General features: G+C 39.2%; 1 protein-coding gene and 1 pseudogene across 1 annotated transcript; both read right to left on the bottom strand.

Moving 5' to 3' along the window:
- LOC18792978 (probable 3-hydroxyisobutyrate dehydrogenase-like 2, mitochondrial) lies at nt 1,325-5,405 on the bottom strand. Its single transcript, XM_007223106.2, has 4 exons — nt 4,246-5,405; nt 2,323-2,962; nt 1,929-2,229; nt 1,325-1,591 (listed from the first exon to the last, which is right to left on the bottom strand). Exon 1 carries the CDS (start codon nt 5,194-5,196, stop codon nt 4,273-4,275), a length of 924 nt encoding a protein of 307 aa, XP_007223168.1. The 5' UTR covers nt 5,197-5,405; the 3' UTR covers nt 1,325-1,591; nt 1,929-2,229; nt 2,323-2,962; nt 4,246-4,272.
- LOC18789615 lies at nt 9,816-12,387 on the bottom strand (annotated as a pseudogene).

Below are 12,523 nucleotides of genomic sequence, written 5' to 3'. Positions count from 1 at the left end.
GTTCATAAGAAGAAGGAGACAGGGATATGGACAGCAAAGAATGGAGAGCGAGGGCAGAGGGGGAGAGAGACGGAGTAAGGAAGGGGGATGAAAAGTTACAGAAAAAAAATAAATATGGAATTTTCATTAAAAAAATTCTTTACTTATTTTTTATCCACATGTCACAATGTAATTGGACAGGTGGGCTCCACTTATCTTCCACGTCACACGTAACAGAATTTATAATGACATGGACCATTTATGATAAAAAGCCTAAACGTTAGGGACTATTAGTGTCATAAAAAAATCTTAAGAACCATTCGTGATAATTTCGTAAATGTGGAGGACCATTGAGTACTTTTAAACTGCTTTGCACTGGATATCATGAATTTGAACCCCTCTTCCATTATTGACTATATAAAATTTTTAAAAATATTTGTTAGGACCATCACCAAATCGATCCTCCTGTATCCCATTTGTTATGTTTGTTTGGACTTGATGCAGCCGACCTAGGAACACAACTATCACTTGAAGATAGGTTTAACATGTTTTTCCACTATGGCTCCGTTTACTTCACAGAATGGAACGGATTCGAAGTTGAAGTCATTAAAAACCATGCATGTACGAAGAGTGAGCTATGGCCACCAATTCTACTGCTAATCTCACCGACTGCCACATACGCACATTCCAATTCTGAATTTGTCATTTTATGCATGTTCCTTGTTTCTCTAAAGAAAAATGTCAGCAAACTAGACGGCGCAAGCGAGTAAACTACCATTTGAAAACTTTACTAATGACACGTGCGTGTCTCATTCAATCCGCACAAAATGGTCTCATAACCAATCCTCAATATGAAGAATTCTTCACCACTACTTGTATTTCATTGTCTAAGTTTTCCCGCTACTATAGGAATCAAAATAATAATGCAACGTACGCACTCCAGGGCTACTTAAATAATAGGCTGGCAGACCCAAAATTTTATAAAGAAAGGGATAGGGAAGGTTTTGTAAATGTGTTCTAGGGAAATCCAATTCTAATGGTTTTAATGTGTAACTATATTGGACATGGATGAAGATGATGATCTTTTATAATGTTTTATACCCTGAACTTTCATATTATGAAATTAAGGGTTATGTTTACTCCAAAAATCTCCCAAGCCCCATAACGAGGCCAAGTCTATGTATACTTCAATTATAACCTGCCTCTCAAATTGTGTGTGAAAAATATAGTTTTATGATAGGTATCACTTTTTTTTGGGTAGAAGCAATAGTATATAAACTAGAGGAGGAGGAAGGTTCTCTCACACATTACCATGGTGCCATGCATGGGAGTCGAATCTAAAACAAAGTGAACTCTCAGTTTTTTATTTTTTTGGGTCCGAATCAAATTCCATAAAAGCCCAATCAAGGGAAAGGAAGGAAACAAAGCAAGGCCCAAGCAAAACAAAGTTACAAACAAGAAGCACGAGAAAGTTCAAACTAGACTACAAAAACAGCAGCCATTGCTTCCTTCACCCTTCATTCGATCACACAGCGCCAGCCGGAGGAGGGCATCCGAGACAAGAATCAACCAGAGACAGTGGTGGCCAGTCAGCCCAACTTTACAGTTCCACCTGAATGCAAATAATTCAGATAATAAGCATGCAAAAACTACACATTTTGGTAATCATTTTTCAAATTTAAACATCGAGATTATTAGAACCTAGTATAAAACATACATAACTCTTGCAAAGTTCGTGAGGGCATCCACCTCAGTCAAAGAAAGTATATACGTCTATCAGCAGGGTTGGGAAGAACCAATTGAGTTTTTTCTGTATTTCGTATGGGGTGTGCAATAGTTTTAATAATAATAATAATAGTTAATTTTATATATAGGAAATTAAGGGTTTAGAAAGTAGTAATTGATTTAAAGGAAAGAGAGTATATATGTGTATAAATCATAGTACGTACCAAAGGCTTTGTATTTTTATATTTGTCTCCTTCCTCTTGCAAATCACGATTAATGTTGAGGCACACGTAGTGAGAATATTCAAATGCTCCCCAAACGTTTTTGCTAAAATGTCTTTCTTTGAGAGCATCACGAAAGACCCATCCTTCCTCAATGACTCTATTGAGGTCAACTTTCTTGTTGTATATCTTTTCTTGGGCCTCCTCCCTTTCAGCCATGGCAACCATTTTCTTAATGTAATAGTTAAATCTCTCAGTAGAAGATAGAAAGAGTGGATGATCTTCTATTTGCCTAAAACGAAACCTTAATTCACAAGCGAAAAGAAAAGAAGTAATCAATAAAAATTCAGAAGGAAAAAAAAAACCCAAACTTGACAAAAGATATAGCTTTCCTTACCCCTGTGTTTTACGACGGATCATGTCCAAAATGTGAGATGACCTCAAGAGTTTTGACGAATTTTCATTGACGCCACTAAATCTTTAGCGGACTCTGAGATAATCTCTGCGGATAATCACTCCCATAAAAAATTTAAAGTCTGCCCTATAGGCGGATGAAGTGTGATCTCGAGGATTAATAAAAAAAGGATCTATAATTTAGATATGGTTACTTCCTAGTCATTGTGGATATTGAAATGTATATGGTGAAATGGCAAAAAGCCAACCTTGCACCATTCCACTCCAGCAAGTCAATGAACTTAATAATACCCCTTCAGAGATAATTAAAAAAAAAACCCATTAACAACATTATTATTGTTTCAGAAAACAACAGTTAGGAAATATAATATTGTAATTATTGTGCCTTTAGGGGGAAATTTTTTCCTTTCCCCATTCTCCAACTCCTCATCTTCATCTGCAACCCAAACTTGAAACTATCCACCAAAAAATACCCAAACTGGAAACAGAAGGAAAGTAGGACAAACTTTTGATCATGAGGAGTGTTCGTGGAGGTTTTTATGGTTCCTATAATTTTTCTTAAAGCCTGAAGATGACATTTTTATCAAAGAGAGAAGAGAGTGCGAGCCGGGCTGAGTAAATCTCTGAAAATGTAATAGAAGAAAATGAGTTAGAGACATGGAATAGATGTTAGACACAATTTGACACGTTGACTTAAAATGGAATTGAAGAAAATGGGTTAGAGACGGCACAAAGTTAAAGTAAATGACCCCATAATACTGAACAGAAGACCTAGATGTATGAAATGAAAGTACAGCTCAGTCCTACATCTGGGGCTCTATCAGTTTCAGTAAAGGCTAACCAGCTTTGAGGGTTATCGGAGTCAAACATCATGCATATGGACAAATTTAGAAAGAAAAAAAACACAGAGAAAAAATCCAAAATATGAGAAGAATGAAACAAGTTGGAGGCAGCTACTAAGCACCCTATTAAACTAAAACTACAAAGAAAAGTGATAGAAGTTGACACAACCGTGATCGAACAGATTTACAGGGACATTATTTGTGCCCTAAAAAAGGAAAAAGAAAAGGACAGTAACGAAAATGTGTAAAATTCTGGATACCTGCTCCTTAGCACCTCTACAAATGGCCGAGGAAGATTTACAGTTGGATATGTAAAAGTCTAGCCTACCACTGCCAGCATTCTTGGAGAACTTATCTGAATTCTTAATTTAAACTTCTGAGAGGATTTTGGCAACACAATAGTGGTAATTCCAAATTTCCAATACCTCACAGATGATGAAACTGATGTACCGACCAGCTCATCCAATGATGAACAACAGAATTGCGAGTTGATAAATTTACAGCTACATTTAGGTCACCAATTTAGCGATCATTCTTTTTGTATTTGGTCTACAACCCTACTTAAATTTTTAAATAATTCTTCTCATAAATTAGCCTTGGGGAACAGCATATACAGTCAACAATACCATCTGAGGTGTGAGTAATACAAAAATCAAAAGCGTGCAAAGCAAACTACAGTGTGAGCAAAAAGGTGCATCCCATAGCAACCATAAATCTCTAGAGAGGTCAGTAGTACGTTCAAAATATTTTCCGTCAGAAGCCAAGTTTCTTTACGAGTCTACTGGTTAATTCATTACAAATTCTAGTTTCCAAGATATATTATAAATGACGTTTTACAAATCATTAGGAGAAACCAAAAACAAAAACATGAAGCAATCAACATATTTGATAACGATGTCTATTATCAATATTAATGTACAACAAACCGTTTTAAAATTCTATACATTAAAACAGGCAGAGCTACAGAAGCCAATATTATAAAGCTAGCAAGCACCTTAATTGCAATCGACAATAGTAGTTTTGCCAAATGAACAAATAAGCACACTCATAACCATTAATCACACCTTTCAAATTGAGCTAACCATTTCATCTCACTTTCCATTGAGCCTCTCTATGACAGTGATAAGACCTTGACCGCCAAGCTTCCCATCCCCATTAGCCACCATGCCAGAAAACAACTGCTTGCACAATGCAGCACCAGGCAACACCGCCACCCTTCCTTCCTCATTCTCCTCCACAACATCCACACCCATCCCCAAATCCTTCACCATATACTCAGCAAACCCACCAGGCCTGAAGTCCCTCCCTATAATCCTATCCCCAAACAACTCCATCACCATCGACCCGGCTGCCCCACCCCTCACCGCCTCCATAAACTGCTGCACATCCAACCCGGCCCGCTCGGCAAACACCAACCCTTCGCTCAACCCCAGCAAATTCCCCCCCACCACAATCTGGTTCGCAATCTTGCAGTTTTGGCCGGAGCCCGCAGGACCCACGTAAGTAACCTTCCCCAAAACATCAAACAATGGGGCCAACCACTCGACCACGGAAGCATCACCGCCGGCAAGTATGGCGAGTTTGCCTTCTCTAGCGCCAATGTCACCCCCAGACACTGGCGCATCGACAGTCCAGCAATCTTTGGCGCGCGCAGCATTGAAAATCTCGCGGGCAAGGGCTGGATGACTACTTGTCATGTCGACGGAGACCGAGTTTGGCCGGAGGCCCCAGAGAAGGCCGGTTTCTGGGTCGAGGATATTTGATCGAACATCTGGTGGGTGTCCCACCATTGTGAAGACGACGTCGCTGACTTGAGCGAGTTGAAATGGGGAATGGGCGAGTTGGGCACCTTGGGATTGGAGGGGATGAGCTTTTGAAGGAGTGCGAGCGTAGATGGTGAGGGAGTAGCCGGCTGAGAGAAGGCGGGAGGCCATCGCAGCACCCATGACGCCTATGCCAATCCAGCCTATGCGGGTTTGGGAAGGAGAAATGGGGTTTGGGTAAGGAGTTCCCATCAGTGTCCTGAAGAAGATGGTTGCTGAGAAAGGAAGCTGGAAGTCTGGTGGTGAATGAATTCACTTCAAAATTGAAAGAGCCTCGTAGCTAAGAAGGCTAACGGGAAATCACTGGAAAGTTTAACTAAAAAGTTTTTGGTTCATACGATTTTTCCTTTTTGGAAATGAACGCAACTTACACTTTTTAGACTACCAATTGAAAATGACTTTCTAAGAATAATGATAATTGTTGGCAATACTATTAATTTCAGGAGAAAATTTTAAAAAAACGGAGTCTAGCCGACCGGCTATACTAATAATTTTAAAAAAAAGGGTATGGCCAAAATTAATAAAACGCCGAGTATAGCCGCGCGGCTATACTAGTTTAATACATTAGCTTTAAAAAGTGCATAGCCGCGTGGCTAGATTGATGGGAAAAAAATGTATAGCCACGCGGCGATACTATTAATTTGGAAAATTTTTTTTAAAAAGACGGAGTATAGCCGTGCGGTAGACTATAAATTCCATGAGGGAAAAAAAACCACGGAGTATCGCCGTCCAGCTATACTATTAACTCGAATAAAAATTATAAAAAACACGGAGTACAACCGATCCTATACTCTTAAATTTTATGAGAAAATTAAAAAAGGAGTGTAGCCGATTGGGTATACTATTTATTTAGAAAAAGAACAAAAAATAGTGCATGCGATCATTTAAACTACATGAGGATGAGGGTTTTCTCACATATACACACTACCAAGATGTCATGGGGGTTGAAACTTGAGACCATTGATTTGCAACGGGACGAATAGACTTTTGTTTAAATCAGTAAAAACTGATACATCACATAAAAGAGAGGATTGAAATCTTGCAGTGATTATTGGAGGTAATTAATTAGATGATAAATGAACAGATCTTTCTAATCCTTGACCTGAGAAGATCCTGCCACTCTGGAGGGATATTTGTAACATTTCTTGTGATAATGCCACCAATGCTGATGTCTTCCCGGTTAATTCTTCTAGGACAGGCCTGCAAAAATAAGGGCAATTATTCATAAAATAAACTAAAACAAATAAAAACACAATTATTGCTCCTCGCAAGAAAGGTCTTTGAGTTCAAGTGTTACTATCCGTATAGTGTGTATGAGTATGTTATCAATCCTCTCTCAATAGGAAAGGTCCCAAAAATAAACAATTCTTGCTGTACATAATATTGTACATGCATATTGAATATTGTTTTGCAAAAATGAAGCCTTCTAAGCCTTTGCACCTAGTTTACCAGTATGCGTTGGTTTGGTACAATGCTTGTAAACCAATTGTAGGCACTCCGGAGCACATGTGGTTCAGCTCCAATGGAAAACTCCCAGACCTGGTGCATGTAAAATTAACTCAGATGGAAGTAGAAACAATGCCACTGACTTTAGTGGTGCTAGAGGTTTATTACGTGATGCTACTAGTGCTTGGATCCATGGCTTTACTATGAATCTGGGTGCAAGTACAATACAATTCTTGAGGCTGAATTATGGGTTATCTTTTGGGGGCTTCGTTTGGCTTGGGACACTGGCTATTGTGACGTGGAGATTGAATGCGACTCTAGTGCTGCTGTAACTCTTTTATCTTCTCCTACTGTTCCAACTCACCCTTTTTACAGCATCATTTCTTGCTGTAAAATGAAGATCCGTAAACCTTAGTGTTGTGCAATTAAGCATATCTACCATAAACAAAATGTAGCTGCAGATGCTTTGGCTACCAAAAGTTATAATCTTGGCCATGGTCTCCATGTATATGATGAGGTGCCTAACTTCCTTGAAGATATTCCTACTGCGGATGCTAGGGGCACTGTGAGGCCTCGTTCTTTTATTCTGTAATTTGTTTGGCTTTGGGTTTATAGCCCCCCACTTACCAAAATAAAATAAAATTAAAGGCTCATTCCGTACTGTTTTCACCAAGCGTTTTCTGTTTTCAAATCCAGAAAACACATTGAGAATGCGTTCGGTGAACTATTTCCTAAAAACACAGAAAATGACTTTGGAAACAAATCCAACATTTTGCCTTAGAGCATCTCCAACTAAAATGCCAATTCCAACGTGGCAAGTTTTAACCCCAAAAAAAAGACATTTTAAGCCTTCCAACCGTGATGCCAAATCCTAGTTGGATTAATGTCCTTCACTTTTGCTGTCAAAAATGATGCCAATATGTTGAGACGTCTTTTTCTTTTTTATTATTATTTTAATGCTGAGCCCGCTTCCTTCTCTCCTCTTCCATGTACAGTTTTTAACCCTATCTAATATTTTACTCTTAAATACCGAGCTCACTTGCCTTTAAAAATAATAAAGTAAAATGTATATTTGACATCTTGGTTGGATAAAGAGTTTTACAATATGTCAAATTGCCACATCAGCCATCAAATTTAAATTTGATGTTTGGTATTTGACATCTCCCTTGGGGATGCTCTTAGAGAGCAGCCATCGCCCACCCTATTCCAGTATCACCATCACCCAATCAACAACAACAACACCACCCCCATACTGAATCAAACAACCATCACCACCCAATCAGTCGAACCATAACTGCCACCACCACAAACCTAGTTGAACCACCATCACTACCCAATTGAACCACCACCAACCATTAACTAATGGAACCAGAGAGCGGATGGGGGTGGGTTGATGGGGTTACTTCCATGGAAAGGGGTGGGTGTGTGGCGGCATGACAAAAGAAATTGAAAATGATGGGAGGTGGGGTTGGGCTCGTTGGTAGTTTGTATGATGCTGAAAAAGATGATTGAAAGATGTGGTTGATGGGTGGGGTGGAATTTGCAGACACCAGATAATGAAAGAGATTTTGGGGTATGACCAGAAAAAATAGAAAAAGGAAGAGAAGTTGAGGGATCTGATAAATTTAGCAAAAAATAAAAGTTAAAAGTCACTTTTGGTCCCTGTAGTTTGGCACTTCAACCACTTTTGACCTTATAGTTTCAATTTCGTCAATTTTGCCATTGTAGTTTCGTATTTGTAGCAATTCAAGGACATGATAGTATTCTTGTCAATTTTTTTAACGATGCAAGGGCAATTTCGTCAACCCAAAAACCTTGAGCGTAAAAGCTTTTTTGAAATTCCCCCCATTTCATATTACGCCTTGAAATTCAACCACTAATCCCAATTTTTTAAGAACCCTAAACCCAAATGACCAATTTCAAGCCCTAATATGAAATTATAGGAGTTTCAGAAGATTTTTTATGCTCAAGGATTTCAAGTTAACGAAATTGCCCCTTGCATCGTCAAAGAAATTGACAGGAATACTAACTTGTCCTTGAATTGCTACAAATATAAAACTACAGGTCAAAAGTGGTTGAAGTACCAAACTATAGAGACCAAAAGGGACTTTTAGCGAAAAAAAAAAAATACAGAGGTACGATATATTTTTTTTCTTTTCTGAATTTTGTTTTCTTTTGCTAAGTGGGAGGAGTTGAGGTTGTTTTTTTTTTGTTTTTTTGGATGAGACATTAATAAAATAAAAACTCACATATTATTATTTTTGTCTCACTCACATATTAATTAGGGAGCTTTCATTTTAAGACACTATATAGTTTACTAATTTGGAAAATAGAAATACAATTTCACCTAATTAGCATAAGGCCAAAGACCAAAAAGTAATACATAATTTTACAATAATATAATTAAAAAAAATAAAAATTACACAATGCCACTCCTTCTCAGTCGCCGACCAACTACCACCGCTGCCAGCTTCCGGCCAACCACCGTCGGTTTCGAGCAGCAACCCCGTCACTCACCAACTATCGCCCAGCCATCACGGGTCACCAACTATGTTGCCCTCAACCTAAAAGAAAAAAAAGAACTCGAACCTTGACCCTCAAAGGAGGGTAGCCTTATTCACAAACCACTACACCAACCTTGTTTTTGTGATATTTTGTCAGTTAGGCAATATTTATATTAACAGTCAATGTTTTTAAAATCGATACCTGCAACTATTTTATTTCAACATCGATATCTGCAATCGTAGTTTCTAGAAAAACCAAAATTTCTCATATTTAAGTGGGATTTTAAAACAAAAACAATATAGATATCAATGATTTAAACAAAAACAATGTAGATATCAATGATGTAAAAAAAATAAAAATAAAAAAATGCAAAAATAAAAAAACCTACAACTAGAGACGGTGGTGGCGGGTCAGCAGCCCAACTTTACAGTTCCACCTCTCCCACCTTTACGAATGCAAATAATTCAGATAATAAGTATGCAAAAACTACACATTTTGGCAATCATTTTTGAAATTAAACATGGAGATTATTAGAACCTAGAATAAAACATACATAACTCTTGCTATAATATCACTCATTATAACTCTAGCTACTTAGGAAAATCGTTTTCAAGCAGGACCAAAAAAAGAAAAATTAAAAGGTGATATGCAGCAACTTCGTCCTTGCCCTTATCTTCCTCTTCTTCTTCATCCTTGCCTTCAACTTCATTTTCGTCTGCATATCTTCTTTTTCTTTCTTCTCTCTGACAATTTTATACCTATTAACATATATAGGACTCAAGTAAGGTACGTAAGTGTATGTATAAAAAGAAGCTACGCAAACAAAATGAAAAGTTGAATAACGTTTCACTAGCAAGCACCTTAAATGCAATCGACAATAGTAGTTTTGCCAAATGAGCAAATAAGCACACTCATAACCATTAATCACACCTTTCAAATTGAGCTAACCATTTCATCTCACTTTCCATTGAGCCTCTCTATGACAGTGATAAGACCTTGACCGCCAAGCTTCCCATCCCCATTAGCCACCATGCCAGAAAACAACTGCTTGCACAATGCAGCACCAGGCAACACCGCCACCCTTCCTTCCTCATTCTCCTCCACAACATCCACACCCATCCCCAAATCCTTCACCATATACTCAGCAAACCCACCAGGCCTGAAGTCCCTCCCTATAATCCTATCCCCAAACAACTCCATCACCATCGACCCGGCTGCCCCACCCCTCACCGCCTCCATAAAATGCTGCACATCCAACCCGGCCCGCTCGGCAAACACCAACCCTTAGCTCAACCCCAGCAAATTCCCCCCCTACCACAATCTGGTTCGCAATCTTGCAGTTTTGGCCGGAGCCCGCAGGACCCACGTAAGTAACCTTCCCCAAAACATCAAACAATGGGGCCAACCACTCGACCACGGAAGCATCACCGCCGGCAAGTATGGCGAGTTTGCCTTCTCTAGTGCCAATGTCACCCCCAGACACTGGCGCATCGACAGTCCAGCAATCTTTGGAGTGCGCAGCATTGAAAATCTCGCGGGCAAGGGCTGGATGACTACTTGTCATGTCGACGGAGACCGAGTTTGGGCGGAGGCCCCAGAGAAGGCCGGTTTCTGGGTCGATGATATTCGATCGAACATCTGGTGGGTGTCCTACCATTGTGAAGACGACGTCGCTGAGTTGAGCGAGTTGAAATGGGGAATCGGCGAGTTGGGCACCTTTGGGATTGGAGGGGATGAGCTTTTGAAGGATTGCGAGCGTAGATGGTGAGGGAGTAGCCGGCTGAGAGAAGGCGGGAGGCCATGGCAGCTCCCATGACGCCTATGCCAATCCAGCCTATGCGGGTTTGGGAAGGAGAAATGGGGTTTGGGTAAGGAGTTCCCATCAGTGTCCTGAAGAAGATGGTTGAGCTGAGAAAGGAAGCTGGGTGTCTGGTGGTGAATATAGCCGTTCGGCTATATTATTTTTCTTTTGTATGTCCGGCTATACTATTAATTAGAAAAAATGGACAAAAATAGTATAGTCGATCGATTATACTCTTAATTTGAAAAAAATAGGACTAACAACAGAAAACCCCCTCAACGTTTGGAGTCATTCTCAATTTAGGCCCCGAGATTTCAATTTTATTGATTTTCCGCCCTACTGTTTTAGGATTCGATTAATTTACACATTCCATTGATTTGATCGTTTAGTCTTCTGTAAAATTGATGATGTGGCAAGTAAGGGACCCACTTTTGTGCTGATGTGTCATTAAAATAATACAACTATAATATTATTTTTTAAAAACATAATAATTTTTTTTGTCTCTTTGCCCCAGTCATCTTCTCCGACCCACTCCACAGATCCGCCACCAACTCTCCCCGACATCGCCCTAAGCCCAACAGATCCGCCCTTCCCTGACCCACTCTCTCCTTCTCTTCCTCCCTATCCCCCTGCAACATCAACCTATTAGCAACAACAGATGGTTAAATACCCTCCAAAAATCTACAATAAAAAATATTCAAGAATCAGCCTACACCTAAAAATTATTAGAAAATAACTTCCGCAGATCAATCTTTTCACCAAACATTAATCAGTATATAAACACATGTGATTAAGAGAATCCAGTAACCAAAATAATCAAACCAACATGAAAAGCAAGAAAGAGTAGCTGAAAGTTGGAAGTTTGGTTAGAGAGGAATTGGGGATTCTTCAAGATTCACAAACAAGTCAAATTAATTGATCTGGGTATTAAGAAAGTGAGTGAAGGAAGAGATTTCCCAAGAAAGTGACAGACTTTTAAAGAAAGAACGTGGGATTGAAAAAGCAAGTGATTTATAGAGGAAGAGTTAAACTTACTGTGATTGGTAAGATTTGTTAAGTTTTTTTTTGTTTTGATATGATCTTTGGCGTCTTTTGTGGCTCTCTCAGAGACAAGAGGACGAACAAAAAGAGCAGCAGATCTCCCAATTTTCCCAAGTCAAACCTGACAACTCTCTTTCTAATCTCTACCTCGTTCCAAACAAGGAGAGGAGGAGAAAAGGAAGAGGAAGGAGAGAAGGAAAGAGTGGGTCGGAGAAGGACGAATTTGTGGGGTGGGGTCGATGTTGGGTAGGGTCTGTTGGGGTGGGTAGGGTCTGTTGGGGTGGGTCGGCGGCGGATCTGTGGAGTGAGTCGGCGGCCGATCTGTGGAGTGGGTAGGAGAAGGTGGCTGGGAGAGAAAATGCTTTGGTTTTATGTTTTTGTTTATGTTTAAAATATTTGTTTTTTTTAAAAGAATATTAACTGTTTTATTATTTTAAAGAGTTTTTAATTATTTTTAACGACACATCAGCAAAATAGTGGGTCCCACACTTATCACATCATCCATTTAATAGAAGACTACACGGTCAAATTAACGGAATGTGTAAATTGATGAAATTGAAACCCCGATGCCCAAACCTTGAGAAGGTCTTTTGTCGTTAAAAACAAAAAGGTGCAGAGTATAGCCGCCCGGCTAGACTATTAATTCTAGTATTAATTTTTTTAAAAAAATTAATAAAACACAGAGTATAGCCGGTTGGCTATACTATTAATTTCATTAAAATATTT

The sequence above is a fragment of the Prunus persica genome, chromosome G1, assembly GCF_000346465.2.
Source record: "Prunus persica cultivar Lovell chromosome G1, Prunus_persica_NCBIv2, whole genome shotgun sequence".
In the NCBI taxonomy this organism is placed as follows: domain Eukaryota; kingdom Viridiplantae; phylum Streptophyta; class Magnoliopsida; order Rosales; family Rosaceae; genus Prunus; species Prunus persica.
Note: the sequence above shows the minus strand (reverse complement) of the source record. Positions and strands in the feature narration are given on the sequence as shown.